General features: G+C 48.1%; 2 protein-coding genes across 3 annotated transcripts in view; one reads left to right on the top strand and one right to left on the bottom strand.

Annotated features, from left to right (window-relative positions):
• Nucleotides 1–10: 10 nt before the first annotated feature.
• VDAC3 (voltage dependent anion channel 3) lies at nucleotides 11–13,335 on the top strand. Of its 2 annotated transcripts, none has more exons than XM_069766908.1 (9): nucleotides 11–77; nucleotides 6,697–6,767; nucleotides 7,407–7,456; nucleotides 7,879–8,031; nucleotides 8,116–8,168; nucleotides 9,170–9,397; nucleotides 9,491–9,641; nucleotides 10,368–10,425; nucleotides 12,658–13,335. In XM_069766908.1, exons 2-9 carry the CDS (start codon nucleotides 6,701–6,703, stop codon nucleotides 12,747–12,749), a joined length of 852 nt encoding a protein of 283 aa, XP_069623009.1. In that variant the 5' UTR covers nucleotides 11–77; nucleotides 6,697–6,700; the 3' UTR covers nucleotides 12,750–13,335. The 2 variants fall into 2 exon arrangements, with proteins under 2 accessions (XP_069623009.1, XP_069623008.1); XM_069766907.1 differs by having other exon boundaries at nucleotides 46–157.
• Nucleotides 13,336–17,373: 4,038 nt separating this feature from the next.
• POLB (DNA polymerase beta) overlaps nucleotides 17,374–27,948 on the bottom strand; it is a 34,472-nt gene continuing 23,897 nt past the window's right edge. The window contains exons 11-14 of the mRNA XM_069766906.1: nucleotides 21,958–22,044; nucleotides 19,163–19,224; nucleotides 18,233–18,372; nucleotides 17,374–17,753 (exon numbers count right to left, since the gene is read on the bottom strand). Of these exons, the coding sequence (XP_069623007.1) occupies nucleotides 17,659–17,753; nucleotides 18,233–18,372; nucleotides 19,163–19,224; nucleotides 21,958–22,044 (384 nt within the window). The 3' untranslated portion in view covers nucleotides 17,374–17,658. The remainder of the gene's footprint in view (nucleotides 17,754–18,232; nucleotides 18,373–19,162; nucleotides 19,225–21,957; nucleotides 22,045–27,948) is intronic.

Genomic DNA, 27,948 nt, shown 5'->3' with positions numbered 1-27,948 from the left:
AGTAGTAGTGGCGGTACATCTGCGCATGCGCCTGGGACTGGGAGACGCAGAGGACGGAGACCTTCAGCTGGGGACAGGTGACAGTGGCCGGGGTCGCGTGCGTGAGAGCGCGTGCGGCCGGCGACACAATAGGAACGTGCGGGAACGGAGCGCTGCGGTCAGTGCGCTGTGTGTAGTGATGGAGGATCGTCTGCAGGGTTCTCGTCTGCTCTGTGTGCCTGAGCACGTTCCCGGCTGCTGATGCTCCGGAGGAGGAGGAGAGGGTTCCGGATGAGCGGGATCCGCATCTCTTCCACCACAAGTGTCATTCCTAATGTATAGCGTGTGTCATAAATCCAGATATTGGGGTTTGCCATAATGTTCATAGTGTGTGTGCAGTGTGTGTGTACATAGTATACAGTATATGTGTGTGTACATGGTGTACAGTGTGTGTGTGTGTATATAGTATACAGTATATGTGTGTGTACATGGTGTACAGTATGTGTGTGTACATAGTATACAGTATATGTGTGTGTACATGGTGTACAGTATATGTGTGTGTACATAGTATACAGTATATGTGTGTGTACATGGTGTACAGTATGTGTGTGTATATAGTGTACAGTATATGTGTGTGTACATGGTGTACAGTATGTGTGTGTGTACATAGTATACAGTATATGTGTGTGTGTATATAGTGTACAGTATATGTGTGTGTACATAGTATACAGTATATGTGTGTGTACATGGTGTACAGTATATGTGTGTGTATATAGTGTACAGTATATGTGTGTGTACATGGTGTACAGTATATGTGTGTGTATATAGTGTACAGTATATGTGTGTGTACATGGTGTACAGTATGTGTGTGTGTACATAGTATACAGTATATGTGTGTGTACATGGTGTACAGTATGTGTGTGTGTATATAGTGTACAGTATATGTGTGTGTACATGGTGTACAGTATGTGTGTGTGTATATAGTGTACAGTATATGTGTGTGTACATGGTGTACAGTATGTGTGTGTGTACATAGTATACAGTATATGTGTGTGTACATGGTGTACAGTATATGTGTGTGTATATAGTGTACAGTATATGTGTGTGTACATGGTGTACAGTATGTGTGTGTGTACATAGTATACAGTATATGTGTGTGTACATGGTGTACAGTATGTGTGTGTGTATATAGTGTACAGTATATGTGTGTGTACATGGTGTACAGTATGTGTGTGTGTACATAGTATACAGTATATGTGTGTGTACATGGTGTACAGTATGTGTGTGTGTACATAGTATACAGTATATGTGTGTGTACATGGTGTACAGTATGTGTGTCTGTGTACATAGTATACAGTATATGTGTGTGTACATGGTGTACAGTATGTGTGTGTACATAGTATACAGTATATGTGTGTGTACATGGTGTACAGTATGTGTGTGTACATGGTGTACAGTGTGTGTGTGTGTGTGTGTACATGGTGTACAGTATATGTGTGTGTACATGGTGTACAGTATGTGTGTGTGTATATAGTGTACAGTGTATGTGTGTGTACATGGTGTACAGTATATGTGTGTGTATATAGTGTACAGTATATGTGTGTGTACATGGTGTACAGTATATGTGTGTGTATATAGTGTACAGTATATGTGTGTGTACATGGTGTACAGTATGTGTGTGTGTACATAGTATACAGTATATGTGTGTGTACATGGTGTACAGTATGTGTGTGTGTACATAGTATACAGTATATGTGTGTGTACATGGTGTACAGTGTGTGTGTGTGCAGTGTGTGTGTACATAGTATACAGTGTATGTGTGTGTACATGGTGTACAGTATGTGTGTGTGTACATAGTATACAGTATATGTGTGTGTACATGGTGTACAGTATGTGTGTGTGTACATAGTATACAGTGTATGTGTGTGTACATGGTGTACAGTATGTGTGTGTGTGTATATAGTGTACAGTGTGTGTGTACATAGTATACAGTATATGTGTGTACAGTATATGTGTGTGTTTGTAGTTTACAGTGTGTGTGTACATGGGGTATCAGTGCGAGTGCAGTGATGGGATATGTTGTCTACATGTAGGGAGGGGGTCTCCTCACACAGTACAGTGATATACGGGGAGGGGGTCTCCTCACACAGTACAGTGATATACGGGGAGGGGGTCTCCTCACACAGTACAGTGATATACGGGAGGGGGTCTCCTCACACAGTACAGTGATATACGGGGAGGGGGTCTCCTCACACAGTACAGTGATATACGGGGAGGGGGTCTCCTCACACAGTACAGTGATATACGGGAGGGGGTCTCCTCACACAGTACAGTGATATACGGGGAGGGGGTCTCCTCACACAGTACAGTGATATACGGTGAGGGGGTCTCCTCACACAGTACAGTGATATACGGGAGGGGGTCTCCTCACACAGTACAGTGATATACGGGGAGGGGGTCTCCTCACACAGTACAGTGATATACGGGAGGGGGTCTCCTCACACAGTACAGTGATATACGGGGAAGGGGTCTCCTCACACAGTACAGTGATATACGGGGAGGGGGTCTCCTCACACAGTACAGTGATATACGGGAGGGGGTCTCCTCACACAGTACAGTGATATACGGGGAGGGGGTCTCCTCACACAGTACAGTGATATACGGGGAGGGGGTCTCCTCACACAGTACAGTGATATACGGGGAGGGGGTCTCCTCACACAGTACAGTGATATACGGGAGGGGGTCTCCTCACACAGTACAGTGATATACGGGAGGGGGTCTCCTCACACAGTACAGTGATATACGGGGAGGGGGTCTCCTCACACAGTACAGTGATATACGGGAGGGGGTCTCCTCACACAGTACAGTGATATACGGGGAGGGGGTCTCCTCACACAGTACAGTGATATACGGGGAGGGGGTCTCCTCACACAGTACAGTGATATACGGGAGGGGGTCTCCTCACACAGTACAGTGATATACGGGGAGGGGGTCTCTTCACATAGTACAGTGATATACGGGAGGGGGTCTCCTCACACAGTACAGTGATATACGGGGAGGGGGTCTCCTCACACAGTACAGTGATATACGGGGAGGGGGTCTCCTCACACAGTACAGTGATATACGGGGAGGGGGTCTCCTCACACAGTACAGTGATATACGGGGAGGGGGTCTCCTCACACAGTACAGTGATATACGGGAAGGGGGTCTCCTCACACAGTACAGTGATATACGGGAGGGGGTCTCCTCACACAGTACAGTGATATACGGGGAGGGGGTCTCCTCACACAGTACAGTGATATACGGGGAGGGGGTCTCCTCACACAGTACAGTGATATACGGGAAGGGGGTCTCCTCACACAGTACAGTGATATACGGGAGGGGGTCTCCTCACACAGTACAGTGATATACGGGGAGGGGGTCTCCTCACACAGTACAGTGATATACGGGGAGGGGGTCTCCTCACACAGTACAGTGATATACGGGGAGGGGGTCTCCTCACACAGTACAGTGATATACGGGGAGGGGGTCTCCTCACACAGTACAGTGATATACGGGGAGGGGGTCTCCTCACACAGTACAGTGATATACGGGGAGGGGGTCTCCTCACACAGTACAGTGATATACGGGGAGGGGGTCTCCTCACACAGTACAGTGATATACGGGGAGGGGGTCTCCTCACACAGTACAGTGATATACGGGGAGGGGGTCTCCTCACACAGTACAGTGATATACGGGGAGGGGGGTCTCCTCACATAGTACAGTGATATACGGGGAGGGGGTCTCCTCACATAGTACAGTGATATACGGGGAGGGGGTCTCCTCACACAGTACAGTGATATACGGGAGGGGGTCTCCTCACATAGTACAGTGATATACGGGGAGGGGGTCTCCTCACACAGTACAGTGATATACGGGGAGGGGGTCTCCTCACATAGTACAGTGATATACGGGGAGGGGGTCTCCTCACATAGTACAGTGATATACGGGGAGGGGGTCTCCTCACACAGTACAGTGATATACGGGGAGGGGGTCTCCTCACATAGTACAGTGATATACGGGGAGAGGGGGTCTCCTCACACAGTACAGTGATATACGGGGAGGGGGGGGTCTCCTCACATAGTACAGTGATATACGGGGAGGGAGTTTTGCTGATTACAGTAATGTGCGGAGACCCCCTTACACAGCACACGCCGGTGATATATGGGGGGATATGCAGTGGATGGTCACATGGCGGCTCTGGCGTCGTACACGGACACATGGGGTGCTCACATTTGGGGGGACAGTACATAGATACCCGGTGATGTGCCGTGTGTGGGGGGCTCTGCTCGTGCTGTAAGTGTACACCCTGTAGCAGGAGGGGGGTAACCACACATTTACGGGGGGTGGCTGACGCCGCCCGTCTCGCCCTCATCCCTGCTGGTTGGGACGTCCCTGGGTGATTATACATGGTGGTCAGTCCTGACATGAGGCCGGGGGTCTGCAGCCCACATGTACCTAACACCGTATACCGCAGGCCAGAAAGGACATGTCTGTGCTGGACCTCTCGTGTTCTCTGTTATCAGCCATTTCTGCCTGGGTGTACTCTTTTTTTTTTCCCATGGGATCACTGCTTTTTCTACATTATGCAGGTTCCGGATACTTTTCCCTGCTCGGCGGGCGGCACTGACCCCTGCGGTTTTGTCTGCTGCCCCTGTATGATATAGGGATAGGACAGCGCTGGGCCGGCTCTGCTGCATCTGAGGCTGATGCTCGGTTGCAATCATTATCTGCTCCGTGCTGTGTCCTCCCTGCACACACTGCTTCGATGCCCCCCACCCTCGCGGGGCCCAGGCCCTGGTGTGGTGGCATTAGATAACGCGGGTGGAACAGTAAGGTGAAGAAAACCTGCGACACCAGTTGTCATATTAGACCGAGGGGATGCGAGAACGTGCTCCCCCCCCAGTCGTACCCTACAACATGCATACACTACAGCAGGGGTGTCAAACTGCATTCCTCGAGGGCTGCAAACAGGTCATGTTTTCAGGATTTCCTTGTACTGCACAGGTGATAATTTAATCACCTATACAAATAATGAGTTGGTGATTAAATTATCACCTGTGCACTACAAGGAAATCCTGAAAACATGACCTGTTTGCAGCCCTCGAGGAATGCAGTTTGACACCCCTGCCCTACAGGGACCCCTAAAGCGTACCGTACAGCGTACCTAGCCTACAGCATACCCTCCAGCGGCTCTTGCACATCAGTGCTGGAATGTCCCCCATCTGCTCCACCAGCATTTTTGCTACAGGAGGTCACATAAGGTCACTGCTCCCATGTCCTGTGCATGTTCTCTTCAGCCCACAGACTGACACAAAGGCAGAGCCGGGGGAGGGGTGGCGAGTATTTTTTGCCATGCTCTTTTAATTTTTAGTTTTCTGGATGCTGAAACAACATAAATCATTCAGACTGGGAAGGGGGCTGTCTGACTTTTCTGCAGTGGTCAGTGCATGGACGGAGAAGGGGGCTGGTTGACTTCATGCATTGACCATTGCAGAGAATGGAGAAGGGGGTTGGCTGACTTCTCTGCAATGGCCAATGCATGGATGGAGATGGGGGGATGGCTGACTTCATGCATTAACCATTGCAGAGAAGGGGGGCTGGCTGAGTTACCTGCAGTGGACAATGCATGGACGGAGAAAGGGGCTGGCTGACTTCATGCATTGACAATTGCAGGGAATGGTGAAGGCGGGCGGGCTGGCTGACTTTTTTTTTTTGCAATTGTCAATGCATTCATTCATGCATGGATGGAGAAGGGGCTGGCTGGCTTTTCTGCAATGGCCAATGCATGGAAGGAGAAGGGGGCTCCTTTTTTATTTTAATGGTAAATGATAGATGGAGAAAGGGGCTGACTTAGCTATTGCAATGAGCAGGCAGCCCCCTTCACGCACAGCTCTGCTGTCACAGGAGATGCTGTCCTGCTCTGAGCACTGTCTGCGGCCTCTACTGCTGATGTTACAGGGTCGGCCCCTCCTTATAAAGCCACAAGATATTACTAGGACAGGATTGTCCGACTTCTGGCGCTCCTTGCTATTCTTGAGAATGGAGGGTCTGCCGTGCTGGCGTTGTGCCGTGGCCCCCGCTATGCAGGGTACTGAGCCATTCAGTTGATCAGTCGGTTACCATTCCTGGCATAGGGGGGTTTCCAGAAGTCGTCAATTCCTATTAATCTGGTATAGGACTATTTTTACCTTCTGCCGGATTATCAGACTTTCCAGACCACCAGGTGTTGGACTAATGGCCTGTTCCTGCAGTAATCTGAGCCCGCCGTGTCCGTTTCCACCCGTCCATTATGGTAGATTTACATTAAGCTCCTGCATCGGTGTCTCCAGCGGTCGCTCTGAGCCACCGCCTGGGTTCTGATCTTTTAAAGGGATTAGGTCACGAAAAAGTAAGAGGCTTGTAGATGAATGCCCGCCACACGCTGACGGGGGGATAGGACGAGCCTCTGGGGAGCTGCCGCATCGCTGCCATTGTCAGGGGGCCTGTCATTGCCTGGACACACATGCCCCCTCTATCCAGAGGTTGTGTCTGGTATTGCAGCTCAGGTCTGTTGGAAATATTGAAGTTTTGATTATTTATGTATATAGTTTCTGCAGTCTTTATGGCCGGTGACAGCCGTTAATGGTTTCTCTGCTCTCACCGTATGTAAACTCTGTTCTCCATCTCCCCCTATAGAGCCATGGCCGTACCACCAAACTATGCAGACCTGGGCAAGTCCGCCCGCGATGTTTTTAACAAAGGATATGGTAAGTGTCGAAGGAAACCATAAGAAGAACATGCTCCTCATCCGTCAGCCATGGTCACATCATGCTGCTCCGTGTCCCTGCGTGGTGGCCAGGATGGCTAGTTATAGCCCTATGGCCAGGATGGCTAGTTATAGCTGTGTGGCCAGGATGACTTGTTATAGCCCTATGGCCAGGATGGCTGGTCGCTTTAGCCCCAATTTATGTAATTTTTGCCCCATTATGTGTGTCCCACTATGTTGGGAATGGGTTAAAGAGGTAGGAAAAACAGTGCCACACCTATGGACAGGTTGGATGTGGTATTGCAGCTTATCCCACAACTTCAGTAGAGCCAGATACATTTTATAGACTGTGGAGTAGCAGAGAACCCCGATATTGGGATCTGTCGGGATCGCATGGTGGGCTCATCAGCAGGACAGGTCATAAGTAAGAGCTCTGTAAAAAATCCCCTTAAATAATATTTTTTTTATTTTTCCTGCACCCACCACTAGGGGGAGCTTACTCTATGTGGGTTTCCACATGTCCCATTGTACTCAGGAGAGGATCGGTCTTCACATTGCTCCTGAGCTCCCTCTGGTGGTGACACCCGGCTGTCAGAATTGTATGCCTGGCATCTGACAACCGTGTCTTTCCTTGTCACAGGGTTTGGGCTGGTGAAGTTGGAACTCAAGACGAAGTCCTCCAGTGGGGTGGTACGTAGCTGTGCTGTGACGTGTAGCAGAGCTGTATTTGTCACTTTTCTCATTGGGGCTGTGTGCCGTATAATAAGGGTTTGCGTACGTCAGTAAGTTTCCTTGGGATGTATTCACACGAGATATGTGAATAGGACTGGCAGAAATCATGTCTCAGGTGACAAACCCAGCTCTGCTATGCGCGTGTAGATAGCATTATATTGCTCTGATTATGACGCCGGTGATTTTTGCTTTCCTCCATGCTGCCTGGGATCTCACAGATGGTAAGCCATATGAGCGGAAAGTTATATGGGCATAGTGTGGCGGGGGCATATAGGGTGCCCTGCATTGGCCGCTATTGCCGTCTTCTCCACCGTCTGCACCTGTAGCCCCCCACAAGGCTGCAGACCCTCTCGAGTAATATTTGGGTCCTCTGCTCATAGGAGTTCACAAGCAGCGGATCGTCAAACGCCGACACGGGCAAAGCAATAGGAAACCTGGAAACGAAGTACAAGCTGAAGGAGGCCGGCATCACCTTCACCCAGAAGTGGAACACGGACAACACTTTAGGGACCGAGGTCGCCATAGAAGACAAGGTGAGCGGAGCCTGCCATCCCGGAGGCATCGCCCGAGCCACGAGGATCCGAGGGGTGTAATATATTGTCTTATTCTCTATACAGTTGGCGAAGGGCTTGAAGCTGGCGCTAGATACCACATTTGTACCCAATACTGGGTGAGTCGTGATCCTTTACCTTCCTAACGTTCATGCTTATTTAAAGGGTTCCTCCACTTTTGGGGACTATTTATTTTTAAATGCATGTATGCTTTAAGGTTTCATGGAACTTGTTTGAAGTTTTGCCTTCCTTAGCTGGATTTGTTTTTGGCTGCAGAACGAGTTAACTGAGGATCCATCAGTGAGCTCATTCTGACAGCTGGATTTGTATAGTTATCTGTCTTTTTCTGGACACCTCTTAGCTGATTTATGACCACAGACCGCCTCAAAGTTGCCTATAAATTTGCCAAATGGTGCAAACAAATTTTTTAAAGGTCCTCTATTTGCCAAAATGATTTTTAGCTCCACATACAAATGCATTTAAGTAATAAAAAAAATAAAAAAATTTCCCAAAAGGTGAACAATCCACTTACAGGGAATCGGTCAGCAGGATTTCACCCCCCACATTATTTATACGCACGTGTAGCTGTTTCAAAAAGAAGTCCTGCAACACCTTTACATGGTCAGTCCGTTCCTCCGTTACTGAGAAATGAGCGTTTACATTAATATGCAAATGAGGCTGAAGGACTATCTGTAGATCTGAAGCCTCTGTCACTCCAGCTCTAATCCTCCTGCTTGACTGATTACTCCTTTGCCTGAAGTCACACAGCATTGGGGTTGTCAGTCAAGCAGGAGGCGTTGGTGCTGGCTGGGGAATAGAGCTGGAGTGACGGAGGCTTGAGATCTACCGTAGCTCTTCAGCATCCTTTGGATATCAATGATGATTTCTCAGTAGCGGAGGAACAGACTGGTCGTGTAAAGGTATTGCTGAGTTTGTCTTTTAAAACACTACATGTGCACATAAATAGTTTGAGGGGTGAAATCCTGTTCATTCTCTTTAAGGAAAGTTATCCAAAGTTGGGTGGTCCAGCGATCTCGTGTGTATGGGGGATTTTAGACCCCGCCATTAACAGAAGCCGTCTATAGTAATGATGGATCTCCATTCTTCTTGTGTCCGATAGTAAGAAGAGCGCCAAACTGAAGACGTCCTACAAGAGGGATTATGCCAACCTAGGGGTCGATGTTGACCTGGACCTGGCTGGCCCCACTATATATGGATGGGGTGTCCTGGGCTACCAAGGCTGGCTGGCTGGCTACCAGATGGCCTTTGACACTGCCAAGTCCAAACTGGCACAGAACAACTTTGCCCTGGGCTACACGGCGGGAGATTTCCAGCTGCACACAAACGTGTAAGTACGGCGTGTAACACCGTGGTATCGGTATGACGGCGGTACGGCTCCTCTCCCGGCGACATGACGGGGTTTTGCCTCCTCTCTGCTCAGGAACGACGGCACGGAGTTTGGAGGATCCATCTACCAGAAGGTCAATAAGGACGTGGAGACCTCGGTGAGCCTGGCGTGGAGTGCGGGCAGCAACAACACACGCTTCGGCATCGGAGCCAAGTACCAGCTGGACTCAAACACCACCCTGTCTGTAAGTGTGCCACCCGGGACGGCAGCGGCTCGGTACAGCGCTTTACTCCAACCGGCCATTATTAATACCGGATATATTATTATTGTACAGTCTGTGGATGTAGGACCCGCCGGGTACCCAACAAATTCCCTCCAAAAAGCAGCTAAAACACAATCAGTGGCGTGCCACTCCTCTATATAAGGAGTATATATGTAGAGTATTGTCATTGAGTAAAAGCTCCGAATAGCGCAGGAGTTGTCCAGTGCTAAGATAAAAGAATGACTCAATATGATCTTTCAAGGTGGTCTTACACCCAATTCCCCCGCCATTCTGCTGCCAGAAGTTCACAATGTAGGGAGCCAGCACAGCGCCATACACTGCATAGTGGCCATTGTCAGGTACTGCACATCAGTGTATGTGAGCTGAGCTGCAGTACCTGAGAACGGCCATTACTCAGAGATGGCGCTGTGATGTCCCGGCTCTTTATATTGGGTACCTTTTTGGAGGCCATGGCACCAGGTATCCACTAACCAGTCATCAATGTTGTAGTACTGTACCACTCCTTTAACCTCTAGTGCACACATTTATCATCCATTATGGATGGATTTTCCCCTTCTCTCTGCTTTCATTTGGGTTTCCTCGTACAGTGCTTTCAGTTTAGGGTGGAGTCCATCATTAATGCAAGACTTGCCCTGACAATCCGCCTACAATGTGCTCACTTTACCATCTCGCTGTTCTTCCTTCTAGGCCAAAGTGAACAATGCCAGTCTGATCGGCGTGGGCTACACACAGAGCCTGCGGCCAGGTACGTTCCCGATTCCCATGTGATCCTTATGACCACTGTTCAGATCTGCAGGGTACGACACGATGGGCAGAGTGTAAGAGACTGTAAGAAGTCTCAATCATGTGCTGCCGAGAAAACCTGCAGTGTGGTTATTTTATGTCCATTTATTTTGTGAATTTCTCCATTTACAAACCTGCTGATCAATCTCATATGGACATACTCTTTTCAATCGAATCAGCACGTTTTTTGTTGCATAATGTAGAGGCAGACACCCCGATTCCAGCGATGTGTGCCTTGTTCAGCAGCTTGCCATGGTATCACTACAATCAGTGTTTTATGAGCAGGAGATTATCACTGCAGGACTAGGTGTTGTGTGCCAGGTAGTCTGGCTAATCCATAACCCCGCCCCCTATACCGATTGGCAGCGCCCTGTGTACACTGTCAACAAGCTGCCAATCAGTGGTGTGGGCGGGGTTATACACAGCTCAGCATTCTGAGCTCTACTAAATCAATACAGCAGAAAATACAGGGATTGTATAAAAAATGAATCAAGCAGCCCAATAAGTGACACATCACTAGAATCCGGGTCTTGGCCCCTAGATCATGCTCATCTCAGATTCCATAGCAAAAAAAAACTGCTCACGGATTAAGGCCTCATTCAGAAATAAATTTTAGATGTACATGTTCTACCTGTGGTTTTCATGTATAGAATATGTACCCAACATAATCTGTGGAGCTGTGCACATGTGACCACAAATAAACTGGGCTGTCAGTGAAAATCACAAACAGCACAGAGATGGCATCACTCTGCAATCTGTGATCAAAGGGGTATTCCCATGTCTAAGATGCTATCCCAATATGTAATAATATTAGCAAATTCCTCCAATTACAAATCTAGTATAGTTCTTCTGATTCACTATGGGCTTACCCTACTTGCAGGGCTTTGCAGTAGCTTGGGTATCCATGATTACGACCACTCACAATAACAGATGTTTGTGGTCATAACAATGGATACTGCAGGTAAGAAAGTGAAGAAGCCAGGTGGAGAATTGGTCGATGAAGGCAGTGGCTGAGCCCGGTGGTCGGTATATGACAGCCATTGGGGGATTAGAGGGAGAGTAGATACGGACAGAGTGAACCTCGAAAGAAGGGAGGGTGGGGGTTGGATAGGGTTGAAGTAACAGTTTTTAGAAAGAATACCCACTCCTCCGCCATGTCTGTTGCCAGAGCGAGGAGTGTGGTAAAGTGGAGGCTGCCGTAACTCAGTGCAGCAGGGGAGGCCGTGTCAGGGGGGTCAGCCAGGTCTCAGTGAGGGCCAGGAAGGAAAGGTTTCGGGAAGTTCGTGGAGCTTGTTGCAGACAAAGCATTCCAAAGTGCCCCAGAGAGAGGAAGCCCGGGGGTGGGGGTCAGTTGCACAGGTTTTAAGTGTGAGGGGTTGCGGTAGTTTCTTATAGTATGAGAAGGATAGGGGTGAGGATTAGTGGGATTTGGTGGCAGGATTTGTGGATATAATCGCCAGCAGTGAGGATGAGAAGAGAAAGGGAAAGCAGGTGGGGGAAGGAGAGCAATCTGCTTATATTTTAGTAGGTGAGGTCTGAGGTTAAAGAGCATTTCAAAAACCTGATCTGCACATCCAAACATAGACTAAGTGTGAACAGGTGCTGAACCTAGAGTCGCCAACTTGTATATAGTTAAGTAAATAAGGCAGCACACTGCAGCGCTAAAACATGTAAACTTGAAAATACGAAATTTGAACTGCATTACTGCACTAGAAATATGAAAAATGAGAGCTTTTAGCGCATAAAAATGGCCAATTTTATGTGTACCTGGTAGCCCCTTTACGGCATCTCTCTTATACCAGGTCCTGAGGTTAAAGAGCAGGCCTGCAGATAAGCAAGGTGGGAGAGAGATGGTTATTTGGTTCGAGGGTGCAGGGGTTTGGGGTTAGAGAAGGAGAGTGAGGATTAGTGGAGCAAAAACAGTGAGGGCAAATGTAGCATGGTTAAAGAGCAGGGGAAGAAAAGAGAGGCAAATGAAACTAGAAGAGTTCCCTGGTCAATAAAATTCCGGCTCTGACATTTCAGAGAAGGTAGAAGCCACCTTGATTGGTGGATATGGTGAACCTCTGCTTTTTGCGAGACCTCCATTGATCTTTGGCCACTTGACTTGTGTTGCAACCACACTTGCTGTGTGGCCCCAGGCTGATCATTGATTCCCCCCCCCCCCCTCCCATTTTAATTCTTCTCTTTCCAGGAGTGAAGCTGACTCTGTCTGCTCTGATCAACGGCAAGAACTTTAGCTCCGGGGGACACAAGGTGGGCCTGGGCTTCGAGCTGGAAGCATAAGGATGTAGTGGGTCATCGATGAAGATGGAGATCCACCAGCCCTGACCCTTCTCCCCTCCAGAGACTCCCAAGAAACACATGTGGTGTCATATAGAGCATGAGATGACGCAGTGCTGAGACGTGTCCTGTATTTTAAGGAGCAGCCGTTCACATGGCTGCAGGAATGACTGACGTTGCCCTCAGGGCCAACAAGATCCTTCTCAGTAACGATCAGAAGAGGTGGTAAATAACTTCTCTAGATGTTTCCCGCAGCGTTAGGTCATTGATTTCCCACACACTACATAGTCTCTGGTCCGGGGAGAAAGCCACATTTTCTAAATCTAGTTTCCTGGAAGTTTCTGTTTTAGCTCTTCTGTATTTGAGCGGTCTGCTTGTAAGAACAGGCTAGGACCCCCTAAGTTTATAACACTACCCTGCCCCCCAAATTAGTTGCTTTACCGTGGAAGTCGTGCGCTCACGTCAGAGGAGGGGAGGGTCCCCGGTCATTACCGCTCACACACTACAGGGAGTGCACACTCCATTGTCCAGAGTGTTTTCATGAAGTAACTTAATATTTGGAGTATTGTAATAAAGATGGACACCTGCACATCGGCTGGAGTGGTTCTTGTTATTTTCTAGGTGAAAAGGTCTGTCTGATGCCAGAGAAATCCACATTTTAATTAATATGCAAATGAGCTGTTAAGAGCTTTGACATAGATCTTCCTGAAAATCTGGCCTCCAGGGTTTATTGTATATGAAAGGGGAGTTACCAGTGTGAGACATGTAGAGCAGACGGTCAGTCGTTACATGTCTCACACCAGTAACCTTATTTAAAATAATCTCTGGAGGCAGATTGTCAGATCTACAGGTCCTTCTCAAAAAATTAGCATATAGTGTTAAATTTAATTATTTACCATAATGTAATGATTACAATTAAACTTTCATATATTATAGATTCATTATCCACCAACTGAAATTTGTCAGGTCTTTTATTGTTTTAATACTGATGATTTTGGCATACAACTCCTGATAACCCAAAAAACCTGTCTCAATAAATTAGCATATTTCACCCATCCAATCAAATAAAAGTGTTTTTTAATAACAAACAAAAAAACCAACAAATAATAATGTTCAGTTATGCACTCAATACTTGGTCGGGAATCCTTTGGCAGAAATGACTGCTTCAATGCGGCGTGGCATGGAGGCAATCAGCCTGTGACACTGCTGAGATGTTATGGAGGCCCAGGATGCTTCAATAGCGGCCTTAAGCTCATCCAGAGTGTTGGGTCTTGCGTCTCTCAACTTTCTCTTCACAATATCCCACAGATTCTCTATGGGGTTCAGGTCAGGAGAGTTGGCAGGCCAATTGAGCACAGTAATACCATGGTCAGTAAACCATTTACCAGTGGTTTTGGCACTGTGAGCAGGTGCCAGGTCGTGCTGAAAAATGAAATCTTCATCTCCATAAAGCATTTCAGCCGATGGAAGCATGAAGTGCTCCAAAATCTCCTGATAGCTAGCTGCATTGACCCTGCCCTTGATGAAACACAGTGGACCAACACCAGCAGCTGACATGGCACCCCACACCATCACTGACTGTGGGTACTTGACACTGGACTTCAGGCATTTTGGCATTTCCTTCTCCCCAGTCTTCCTCCAGACTCTGGCACCTTGATGTCCGAATGACATGCAAAATTTGCTTTCATCAGAAAAAAGTACTTGGGACCACTTAGCAACAGTCCAGTGCTGCTTCTCTGTAGCAAATTTCGGCACCTGTAGCCCATTTCCTGCACACGCCTGTGCACGGTGGCTCTGGATGTTTCCACACCAGACTCAGTCCACTGCTTCCTCAGGTTCCCCAAGGTCTGGAATCGGTCCTTCTCCACAATCTTCCTCAGGGTCCGGTCTCCTCTTCTTGTTGTACAGCGTTTTCTGCCACATTGTTTCCTTCCAACAGACTTACCATTGAGGTGCCTTGATACAGCACTCTGGGAACAGCCTATTTGTTGAGAAATTTCTTTCTGGGTCTTACCCTCTTGCTTGAGGGTGTCAATGATGGCCTTCTTGACATCTGTCAGGTCGCTAGTCTTACCCATGATGGGGGTTTTGAGTAATGAACCAGGCAGGGAGTTTATAAAAGCCTCAGGTATCTTTTGCATGTGTTTAGAGTTAATTAGTTGATTCAGAAGATTAGGGTAATAGGTCGTTTAGAGAACCTTTTCTTGATATGCTAATTTATTGAGACAGGTTTTTTGGGTTATCAGGAGTTGTATGCCAAAATCATCAGTATTAAAACAATAAAAGACCTGACAAATTTCAGTTGGTGGATAATGAATCTATAATATATGAAAGTTTAATTGTAATCATTACATTATGGTACATAATGAAATTTAACACTATATGCTAATTTTTTGAGAAGGACCTGTATGTCCAGTCTTAAGCTACAAGTCTGCAGCCACTCTATATTGTAAATCCAAACATTGCGTGTGTTGTGAGTAGGCAATCATGTGACTTCCAGCCACATTACGACTAGACTTGCCTGGTGTTCCTCAATACACTTGCATTGAGCGAGGTCGCGCCCATTTTATTGGCACATGACCACATGTATGAAAATCACTTACATGCGGTCACATGCCCTTCCTCTGGAGAATCCTCATGGCACGCATTGTGAGGATTCCCAAGTCCCCAGTCACATGCAGTAACTGCAGACTTGTAGCTTAAGGCCGGACAACCCCCTTAAGTGCTCATGTACATAGATGGGAGGCGCTAGATGCAGACAGACATTCTCCTGTAAAGACCGTTAAAGGGACACTGTCACCTGAATTTGGAGGGAACAATCTTCAGCCATGGAGGCGGGGTTTTTGATTCACCCTTTCCTTACCCGCTGGCTGCAATATTGGATTGAAGTTCATTCTCTGTCCTCCATAGTACACGCCTGCACAAGGCAAGATTGTCTTGTGCAGGCATGTACTATGGAGGACAGAGAATGAACTTCAATCCAATATTGCAGGTAAGGAAAGGGTGAATCAAAAACCCCGCCTCCATGGCTGAAGATTGTTCCCTCCAAATTCAGGTGACAGTGTCCCTTTAAAATAACTTGTTTCTTCAGGACTTGCAGCAGAATGTCTCTTCCACTAGCTCCTCCCATCTCCATTTAGCTCCTCCCACTTCCATAGACTGTTATGAGCAGCAACTGTCATCGCTTACCGCAAATGTGGAGATCAATATTCTTTGCAGACAGATTTTACTGCTGAATTGAGAACTTTGAGTGAATGGCCAGTGCAGGAGGAGAAAGAAGCAGAATTCCCTAATAAGTTGATAAATTCTTTTCAAGTGTATTAAATGATTTATGAAAAATAAGTCAAAGCAACAGTTCCTCTAACTCATGGAAAACACCTTTAAAGGGGATGCCTATTTTCTAATCAACTCTTTAAAACTGAACCTAGGATTTTCTTTGTGTGTGTGACCCCCCAACTCATTTCCTACCAGAGGACCCCAGGTCTAATAAACAGTTTCAGATGGCTTTTCTCAGTCTATCCAGCACTAAAATCATTCAGTGCATGGTCCGAACCAGCCGATTCACATTACTGCCACATTCACTGCATGCCCCCCACGTGTTGGCAGCAGGGGGGCCGAGACTCGGTAAGATGTGAATGGGGTTGTTTGCGATGTGAGTACACGCCAGCTAAAAGGGGTAGGGGGATTTCATCAAGGTTAGTGATGGAGTATACTCGGGTTTCCCGATCACGCTGCGGTGGTCTCCAAGTATTTGTTAGTACTCGGAGATTTAGTTTGTCTGCATGATTTACGGCTGCTCGACAGCTTGAATACATGTTGTATTCAGCCTGTCTAGCAGCTGCAAATCATGCAGCTGCCTCAACAAAAACTAAACTAAAATCCGAGCAACGAGTATACTCGCTCATCACTACTCAAGATGTGTCCAATCCCTTTAACTGTGCCCCATGCCAGTTACATAAAAGGTAGTGCTCACGGAGGGAGGATTCTTCAAATCACCCTACAGTGGAATTACATCAGCCTTAATGGGTTTTTCCACCACTTTTCTATTGATATTACTGTCTAATACAGCACCACTAATTCCACAGCACTTTACAGACACTCATTATTATCGCTGTCCCCATTGGGGCTCACAACCTACATCCCCCATCAGTCTTTGGGAGTGTGTGAGGAAGCCGGAGAACCCGGAGGAAACCCACACAAACACGGAGAGAACATACAGACTCCCTGCAGACGTTGTCCTTGGTGGGATTTGAACCCAGGACTCGCAGCGCTGCAAGGCTGCAGTGCTAACCACTACTTCTATATCGATGACCTAACCTGAGGATACGTCGTCAGTAGAGAACTGATTTTGTTTTTATGTTGGACCCTTCCTACAATAAAGCAGGGAAAGCTTGAGAAAATCAGATTTGGTTTCTGTAGATGCGCGTCGCTGTAGGACTGCCTGTCGCTCCCTATAAAATACCAATTCTGAAACTTCTTTTCTTGGGACTGTGACGTTCTCCTCTTACTCCTCCTGTTGAATAATGGACCGTTCCCCTGATATCCGATCAGTGACTACGGACGGTGCAGGGGAACGCTCTGACAATGTGAACGGTAACTTAAGCATTGACGACGCAGAAGTAAGTAATTATTTTCATGGAGATTACAAGTTTTTATTAAAACAGACTTGTCACAAGAGCGGTCCGGCTCCGAGTCATTAAGAGTCACATGATTTGGGTTAAAAAGTTTCCATGCGGAGATGCGATGGCGCTGGATTCCCCATAGTCTGTGCCGGAGCCTCATCATACACGATAAATAACACGATTCTTATGTAACAGCTTTATATGCCATCTACCTAACTACTCGCGTCACGCTGCCATCTGTATCACCGTGACATCACACCGTGAACAGGACAATGGTCGCCCGGCGGTGATCACTCGCTGCGATCCTTCGGCTCACGGTATTTATACTGGATGTAATCAAAGATGTCTTTCTCGCTCTCTATCGGAAGCGGTTCACCTGCAATTCCTAGGAGGAGAAAGAAAGGAGATTTATTTTCCACTTACAAGGTTATTCCTACCTTAATAGATAAATATTGTCGGCTCGTACACATTTGCAATTTACTGCTTATTACAATTTGCATCCGTTCTTGAGATAGTAAAATTTATGTTTACAGCTGGTTGCCAAGGAGACCGACCACCTCTGCTGCCTAGCTTGTAAGCGGTATACTAAAACTGGCTGGGATTGGGAAGGATCGACGTGCTCTAGTGATCCTGACTGGCTTCAAAACCAGTGCTTACATGCTCAATAGAAAAGAGTTTGTAAGTGCCTCAAGCGTTCTCCTTTCTAGCAAAAGTGGCCGGCCTCCAAGGCAACAAACTGAAAAGAAAATTGTAATATCTCAAGAAAGGATACAAATTTTAATAAGTGGTAACTTGCTAAATTTCTGTCCGACAATATGCATGTATGCGGATGGGAATAAGCATATCAAGTCTACAAATACTGACCTGTGACCCCCAGGGGGCGCAGGGTGTATTCATTCAGGGTGAAGCCTTTCTCCAGGGCATGGGTACGCATGTTCTTGTTAAAAATATCACTGCCGGTGAAATACAGCACCCCGCAGTAGTACTGATCCTTAGGAATCAACCTGGCGTAGAGACACAATACATACAGACACATGGAGAGCTTCCATATTGACTGATGATCTAACTCTAAGATGGCGCATCAACTTCGGACAGGTGGAGATCTGAAAACGGATCAGTCAGGAGTTCGGGAGCTGCAGTCGGAGGAGCCGAAACATGGCCGGATACTGTTCAGCGAGAATCCTAGAAGCTGCGGCTCCGATCCTATTTGGGGCACAGTGTAACGTTTCTCCTTGTGGAGAGTGACAAGCCAAGCCTGGCATGTCAGAGTGAGGAGACCAATAAGCCACGCATGCTCCTTCATTTCCAAGAGAAGCATGCATGGCTTTATAAGTCTCCTCACTTTGACAAGCCAAGTCTGGCTTGTCACTCTCCACAAGAAGGAACCCCTTAGATTCCAGTCTTAACCTCTCATACAGCCAAATGAGATCTCATACCTTGCACTGATGAGGGGCAATACCCCGAAACACCGTGTCTACAAATTGGGATTCTGATTTGGCTTTTATCCCAGGTCATACTGCAAGGCTCGTTAAAGGGTCGATATTGATTTTTAGGATTTCTGCTTCCAATAGGTGGCGCTGTAATTTTAGTCTTCTTCCTCTCTGAAGAGAGAATTTGCACATTCCACGTAGGGTATAATAAAACCGCTCACTATCAGGGTCGCGCTCTCAGATACATATTACGGTGGACGTCCTCTGCTACATTCGCGATACGTAGACATCAAGCGACTACAGTTACATAAAGAAAAGTGGAGGAACAGATGAATTGTGATCACATCGTCCTCTGAAGCATTACCGTATATCAATTCTGCGGAAGGGGAACTGTTTGTCTCCCTCGGACGGCAGCTGGCACACACCCTGCGGGGAAACAAAGCAAGAGGAGGTCTGGGAGACAAGATTTAGGAAACGGCTGGTTGAGTTTTCTGGTTTACAGCCAGTGAGCGAAAACCATTCACTGACAGCAAGCGGAGATCTGGAGTCATGAGCAGTTGTAGCACAATAATATATATTTTATTAATTTTACAGAGAATCTTTTTACTGTGCGTGAAGATGAGTGTGACTTCTAACAGTGGGAGGTACTCCGTATAAGCTCAGTATTACGCTGGGGTCAGATGGTCGGATTTTGCAGTCCGTATACAGACTAGCCTGATCGAGGGTCTACTAACCCGAATTTACCGCCTATGAGGAATCGCGCAGTCAGTCCAGAAAATAGTGCCGTGAAATGCGACAGTCTGACCCCCGACCTCAATGAAAGTGGTCCTAAAAGGTGAAGGCTGAAATAAAAAAAAAAAATAAATAAAAAAAAAGGGAGTATAAATAATTTGTCTGACTCCACGCTCTATTCAGGGCTGAGTTGTAGTACTAGATATGGCCATGAGTGGCGCTGTTTCACTGGGGATGAAGCTAATCACATAGTATAGATCCAGGGAATGCAGGAGAAAGAAAGCAGCAGCACTCACCGATCTTCTAAGCAGGTTCCTTTATTGATTAAAAATCTTCACGGCACGGGGGTGTCTATACAGGAGAATGTGGGAGCAGAACGACGGCCGTTTCGCGCCGGTCTGGCGCTTTAACGGGTTCAGTGGGGGATCGGACGTGACGCCTGAAGTAGTGGGCACGGTCAGTGCTCCTCCCTGCAGGCTCACTCCGCCCTCCCACGGTACAAACTTCAATTAAAATGAATAAAAACAATAACAGACAAGTGTACATATAAGTAACAGTGTACATAGGAGCTGACAACTTGACTGTACAATAGGGCAAATATCGAGCAAAGACACCAAGTTTATGCTACCATTCCGACTGAGCCGATGTTGTCCAAAACCGAATAGGCAGCTGTTGCTTTATCATACGAAAATCTTGGAGACACTATATTCTACAGTATATCAAACCTATACTAAAATATGTTACAACTACACAGAATAGTATTGCTCACACAGATAGTGTGCTAGATGGACCGTGTACCATGGGGGATGATGTGGAATAACGAAGGTTAATCATAAAAATATTGACATGTCGATCTTATCATTAAGACCTGCGGGGCCCATGGCTCCTGTCCGCATGATCCATGTCGCTTCTCGCCTTAATAGTATGTTGTGATGGTCACCTCCTCTTTTAGGCAGTTTAACCTGCTCTATACCAGCAAATGTCATTACTCTTAGGTCACCCCCATGTACGTCCTTTATGTGTAAAAGGTAAAAGATTTATTTTCTGTTTCCAATATGGCCCCATGGACCAACATATTAGGGCAGCCATCAGGAATAATTGGCATTTGTTAAACAGTGATAGGGAACTAGCGGTAGTAGTGGCTAAGGGTCCCTTAACCTCAAACAGAAGAAGTACTAGAATAAGAGATATATTAGTACAAAATTGCATTACAGCCAATAGGTCCATTAGTTGGTTAGAACGGAGTGTTCCTCTGGGGAACTATCGGTGCGGACATTGCAAATATTGTAGTTATGTCACAGAGAGAATTTTACATATCGGACCGGTAGAACATAAAGTCACGCAGTTTATCACTTGTCAAACCAAGTACGTGGTTTACGCAGTGTTTTGTCCATGTGGACGCTTTTATACAGGTAAAACTATCAGATGTCTTTTTGTGCGATTTAGGGAACATTGTAGATCCGTTACCACAGAGAAAGGTGCACCTAGACTTATTAAACACATAAAGGACGTACATGGGGGTGACCTAAGAGTAATGACATTTGCTGGTATAGAGCAGGTTAAACTGCCTAAAAGAGGAGGTGACCATCACAACATACTATTAAGGCGAGAAGCGACATGGATCATGCAGACAGGAGCCATGGGCCCCGCAGGTCTTAATGATAAGATCGACATGTCAATATTTTTATGATTAACCTTCGTTATTCCACATCATCCCCCATGGTACACGGTCCATCTAGCACACTATCTGTGTGAGCAATACTATTCTGTGTAGTTGTAACATATTTTAGTATAGGTTTGATATACTGTAGAATATAGTGTCTCCAAGATTTTCGTATGATAAAGCAACAGCTGCCTATTCGGTTTTGGACAACATCGGCTCAGTCGGAATGGTAGCATAAACTTGATGTCTTTGCTCGATATTTGCCCTATTGTACAGTCAAGTTGTCAGCTCCTATGTACACTGTTACTTATATGTACACTTGTCTGTTATTGTTTTTATTCATTTTAATTGAAGTTTGTACCGTGGGAGGGCGGAGTGAGCCTGCAGGGAGGAGCACTGACCGTGCCCACTACTTCAGGCGTCACGTCCGATCCCCCACTGAACCCGTTGAAGCGCCAGACCGGCGCGAAACGGCCGTCGTTCTGCTCCCACATTCTCCTGTATAGACACCCCCGTGCCGTGAAGATTTTTAGTCAATAAAGGAACCTGCTTAGAAGATCGGTGAGTGCTGCCGCTTTCTTTCTCCTGCATCCACGATATCTGTCTTTCTGGCTGAAGCACCCGAGATCTGTGGGTCAGCTGTGGCTAATTAGCCTGGAGCGGACACAGTCAGCTGCAGCGGTTGTGCAGTCAGCTGTGCTCTTTGAAGTTTGTTATAGATCCAGGGAATGATAACCTGGGCCGCAGTACACGCCGTCTCTTACCATGAACTTGGTGTCTCCTTTCACCAGGGTGTCCGTGATGAAGCTGCAGTCCTCTAGACTCTGCACTACCTGGTGCAAGAGGTGCGGCTGAGAATAGAAACATGGATGCGGTTATTGCCCCCCGGAGAAGACCCCCGTCCCCATCACAGGCAGAAGTACAGCAGATGTGCGCACAAGCCGATATAACAGACCATGACTAGCTCGGACGTCTAATACCCTGGGAATTTCTAACACAGCGTCCTACACTGAGATCATTACAGAAATCTGGATCCCAACAAGTCTCCACTTTCATATCTTCCTTTTTTTTCCAGATTTTGTCTCAAACAACTAAAACAGAGACATTTATAACAAATCAGTGTCTCAGGAGCTCCTCCTACCTGCCTTCTGCTCATTGTCCGGTGTCTACCTGCAGCAGGAGACTGAACAAACCTCCCTCCCAAAAGACAACCCAACAGGGGCGCCCCCCCCCCGAAGGTCAATCCAACCAGCGTCCCCCCAAAGGACATTCCAACCAGCGTCCCCCCAAAGGACATTCCAACCAGCGTCCCCCCAAAGGACATTCCAACCAGCGTTCCCCCCCAAAGGGCAACCCAACCAGCATCCTTCCCCGAAGGGGCAACCCAACCAGCGTCGCCCCCCCAAAGGTCAACCCAAACAGCGCCCCCCCCCCCCAAGGGCATCCCAACCAGCGTCCCCCCCCAAAGGGCAACCCAACCAGCGTCCTTCCCCCAAAGGGCAACCAAGCCAGCGTCCTTCTCCGAAGGGGCAGCCCAACTAGCGTCGCCCCCCCCAAAGGTCAACCCAACCAGCGTCCCCCCCAAAGGGCATCCCAACCAGTGTCCCCCCCCCCAAAGGGCATCCCAACCAGCGTCCCCCCCCAAAAGGGCCACCCAACCAGCGTCCCCCCCCAAAAGGGCAACCCAACCAGCGTCCCCCCCCAAAAAGGCAATACAACCAGCCCCACCCAGATGGGCAATACAACCAGCCCCACCCAGAAGGGCAACCCAACCAGCCACCTCAAGAAGGGCAACTCAACCAGCGCCCCCCCCCCCAAAGGGCATCCCAACCAGCGTCGCCTCCCCCCCAAAGGGCAACACAACCAGCGTCGCCCCCCTCCAAAGGGCAACCCAACCAGCGTCCCCCCTAAAGGGCAACCCAACCAGCATCCCCCCCAAAGGGCAACCCAACCAGCATCCCCCCCAAAGGGCAATCCAACCAGCCCCCTCAAGAAGGGCAACTCAACCAGCGTCGCCTCCCCCAAAGGGCAACCCAACCAGCGTCCCCCCCAAAGGGCAACCCAACCAGCGTCCTTTCCCAAAGGGCAACCCAACCAGCGTCCTTCCCCAAAGGGCAACCCAACCAGCGTCCTTCCCCAAAGGGCAACCCAACCAGCGTCCTTCCCCAAAGGGCAACCCAACCAGCCCCCTCAAGAAGGGCAACTCAACCAGCGCCCCCCCCAGGGGCAACCCAACCAGCGTCGCCCCCCCACCAAAGGGCAACTCAACCAGCGTCGCCCCCCCCCCTCCAAAGGGCAACTCAACCAGCGTCGCCCCCTCCCCCAAGGTCAACCCAACCAGCGCCCCCCCCCGAAGGGTAACCCAACCAGCGTCCACAACGCCCCCCCCAAAGGGCAACCCAACCAGCGTCCACAAACACCCACACCCCCGAAGGGCAACCCAACCAGCGTTGAAATGGAGACATGTATTAACCCCTTCCCGACCCATGACGCCACGTAGGCGTCATGAAAGTCGGTGCCAATCCGACCCATGACGCCTATGTGGCGTCATGGAAAGATCGCGTCCCTGCAGATCGGGTGAAAGGGTTAACTCCCATTTCACCCGATCTGCAGGGACAGGGGGAGTGGTAGTTTAGCCCAGGGGGGGTGGCTTCACCCCCCCGTGGCTACGATCGCTCTGATTGGCTGTTGAAAGTGAAACTGCCAATCAGAGCGATTTGTAATATTTTACCTATTATAACTGGTGAAATATTACAATCCAGCAATGGCCGATGCTGCAATATCATCGGAAATGGCTGGAAACACTAATGTGCCCCCACCCCACAGATCGCCCCCCCAGCCCTCCGATCTGTCCGGTACACTGCTCCGGCTCCCCTCCATCCAGTGCTCCGCTCCCCCCCGTGCTCCAATCACCCTCCCCGTGCTCCAATCACCCCCCCTGCACTCCGATCCACCCCCCCGTGCTCCGTTCCACCCCCCCGTGCTCCGTTCCACCCCCCCCGTGCTCCGTTCCACCCCCCCGTGCTCCGTTCCACTCCTCCCGCGCTCCGATCCACCCCCCCATGCTCCGATACCCCCCCCATGCTCCGATACCCCCCCCCCCCCATCATACTTACCGATCCTGCCGGGGTCCGTCCGTCTTCTCCCTGGGCGCCGCCATCTTCCAAAATGGCGGGCGCATGTGCAGTGCGCCCGCCGAATCCGTCGGCCGGCAGATTCGTTCCAAAGTGCATTTTGATCACTGAGATATAATCTATCTCAGTGATCAAAATAAAAAAAATAATAAATGACCCACCCCCCCCCCCCCCCTTGTCACCCCCATAGATAGGGACAATAAAAAAAATAAAGAATTTTTTTTTTCCACTAATGTTAGAATAGGGTTAGGGCTAGGGTTAGGGTTAGGGCTAGGGTTAGGGTTTCGGTATGTGCACACGTATTCTGGTCCTCTGCGGATTTTTCCGCTGCGGATTTGATAAATCCGCAGTGCTAAACCCCTGCGGATTTACCGCGTTTTTTCTGCGCATTTCACTGCGGTTTTACAACTGCGATTTTCTATTTGAGCAGTTGTAAAACCGCTGCGGAATCCGCACAAAGAAGTGACATGCTGCGGATCCGCAGCGTTTTCCGCAGCGTGTGCACATACCTTTAGAATTAGGCTATGTGCACACGGCGCGGATTTGGCTGCGGATCCGCAGCGGATTGGCCACTGCGGATTCGCAGCAGTGTTCCATCAGGTTTACAGTACCATGTAAACCTATGGAAAACCAAATCCGCTGTGCCCATGGTGCGGAAAATACCGCGCGGAAACGCTGCGTTGTATTTTCCGCAGCATGTCAATTCTTTGTGCGGATTCCGCAGCGTTTTACAGCTGTTCCTCAATAGGAATCCGCAGGTGAAATCCGCACAAAAAACACTGGAAATCCGCGGAAAATCCCCAGGTAAAACGCAGTGCCTTTTACCCGCGGATTTTTCAAAAATGATGCTGAAAAATCTCACACGAATCCGCAACGTGGGCACATAGCCTTAGGGTTAGGGTTGGAATTAGGGTTGTGGTTATGGTTAGGGGTGTGTTGGGGTTAGGGTTGTGGTTAGGGGTGTGTTGCGGTTAGGGGTGTGATTAGGGTTATGGCTACAGTTGGGATTAGGGGTGTGTTGGGGTTAGTGTTGGAGGTAGAATTGAGGGGTTACCACTGTTTAGGCACATCAGGGGTCTCCAAACGCAACATGGCGCCACCATTGATTCCAGCCAATCTCGTATTCAAAAAGTCAAATGTTGCTCCCTCAATTCCGAGCCCCGACGTGTGCCCAAACAGTGGTTTACCCCCACATATGGGGTACCAGCATACTCAGGATAAACTGCGCAACAATTACTGAGGTCCAATTTCTCCTGTTACCCTTGTGAAAATAAAAAAATGCTTGCTAAAACATCATTTTTGAGGAAAGAAAAATGATTTTTTATTTTCACGGCTCTGCGTTGTAAACGTCTGTGAAGCACTTGGGGGTTCAAAGTGCTCACCACATATCTAGATAAGTTCTTTGGGGGGTCTAGTTTCTAAAATGGGGTCACTTGTGGGGGGTTTCTACTGTTTAAGCACACCAGGGGCTCTGCAAATGCAACGTGACGCCCGCAGACCATTCCATCAAAGTCTGCATTTCAAAAGTCACTACTTCCCTTCTGAGCCCCGACGTGTGCCCAAACAGTGGTTTACCCCTACATATTGGGTATCAGTGTACTCAGGAGAATCTGGACAACAAATATTGGGGTCAAATTTCTTCTGTTACCCTTGGGAAAATTAAAAAATTCTGGGCTAAATAATTATTTTTGAGGAAAGAAAACGTATTTATTATTTTCACGGCTCTGCATTATAAACTTCTGTGAAGCACTTGGGGGTTCAAAGTGCTCACCACACATCTAGATAAGTTCCTTTCGGTGTCTAGTTTCCAAAATGGGGTCACTTGTGGGGGGTTTCTACTGTTAAGCCACATCAGGGGCTCTGCAAACGCAATGTGACGCCCACAGACCATTCCATCAAAGTCTGCGTTTCAAAACGTCACTACTTCACTTCCGAGCCCCGGCATGTGCCCAAACAGTGGTTTACCCCCACATATGAGGTATCGGCGTACTCAGGAGAAACTGGACAACAACTTTTATGATCCATTTCATCCTATTGCACATGTGAAAATGAAAAAATTGCGGCGAAAAGAATTTTTTTGTGAAAAAAAGTACTTTTTCATTTTTACAGATCAATTTGTGAAGCACCTGAGGGTTTAAAGTGCTCACTAGGCATCTAGATAAGTTCCTTGGGGGGTCTAGTTTCCAAAATGGGGTCACTTGTGGGGGAGCTCCAATGTTTAGGCACACAGGGGCTCTCCAAACGCGACATGGTGTCCGCTAACGATGGAGATAATTTTCCATTCAAAAAGTCAAATGGCGCTCCTTCCCTTCCGAGCCTTACCATGTGCCCAAACAGTGGTTTACCCCCACATGTGAGGTATTGGTGTACTCAGGAGAAATTGCCCAACAAATTTTAGGATCCATTTTATCCTGTAGCCCATGTGAAAATGAAAAAATTGAGGCTAAAATAATTTTTGTGTGAAAAAAAAGTACTTTTTCATTTTTACGGATCAATTTGTGAAGCACCTGGGGGTTCAAAGTGCTCACTATGCATCTAGATAAGTTCCTTGGGGCGTCTAGTTTCCAAAATGCGGTCACTTGTGGGGGAGCTCCAATTTTTAGGCACACGGGGGCTCTCCAAACGTGACATGGTGTCCGCTAAAGAGTGGAGCCAATTTTTCATTCAAAAAGTCAAATGGCGCTCCTTCCCTTCCAAGCCCTGCCGTGCGCCCAAACAGTGGTTTACCCCCACATATGAGGTATCAGCGTACTCAGGACAAATTGGACAACAACTTTTGTGGTTCAGTTTCTCCTTTTACCATTGGGAAAATAAAAACAGGATTTTTGGTTGCTTACCGTAAAATCTGTTTCTTGAAGCCTCCATTGGGGGACACAGGAACCATGGGTGTATGCTGCTGCCACTAGGAGGCTGACACTATGCAAATAAAAAAGTTAGCTCCTCCTCTGCAGTGTACACCCCACCGACTGGCATTATACTCTTCAGTTAGTGAGAAAGCAGTAGGAGATAATGAAACAAGGTTGAAAAACCATAAACACAAACTTGAGAACTGTAACGTGAGAACAGTCATAGAACAGATAACAACAGAAAACATTGGGAGGGAGCTGTGTCCCCCAATGGAAGCTTCAAGAAACAGATTTTACGGTAAGCAACCAAAAATCCTGTTTTCTTTATCGCCTCTCATTGGGGGACACAGGAACCATGGGACGTCCCAAAGCAGTCCCAAGGGCGGGAAAAACAGACTTCCATCAGGTCAGAGGACTCACCACTGCCGCCTGCAGGATCCATCTGCCTAGGCTGGCGTCCGCCGATGCATAGGTATGGACCTTGTAAAATTTGGCGAACGTGTGGATGGAAGACCAAGTTGCCGCTTTGCAAAGCTGTAGGGCGGAAGCCCTGTGGTGCACCGCCCAGGAGGCGCCGACTGCCCGGGTAGAGTGAGCCTTAATCCCAGGAGGGGGCACTCTGTTCTTGACCCGGTAAGCCTCCAAAATTGCCATTCTGATCCATCGAGCAATAGTTGCTTTAGAAGCCGGCTGGCCTCTGCGCGTGCCATCAGGAATGACGAAAAAGGAATCCGTCTTCCGGAAAGAGGACGTTCTGTCCAGATAAATCCTCACT

This window comes from Ranitomeya imitator, chromosome 4, assembly GCF_032444005.1.
Source record: "Ranitomeya imitator isolate aRanImi1 chromosome 4, aRanImi1.pri, whole genome shotgun sequence".
Lineage (NCBI taxonomy): Eukaryota > Metazoa > Chordata > Amphibia > Anura > Dendrobatidae > Ranitomeya > Ranitomeya imitator.
Note: the sequence above shows the minus strand (reverse complement) of the source record. Positions and strands in the feature narration are given on the sequence as shown.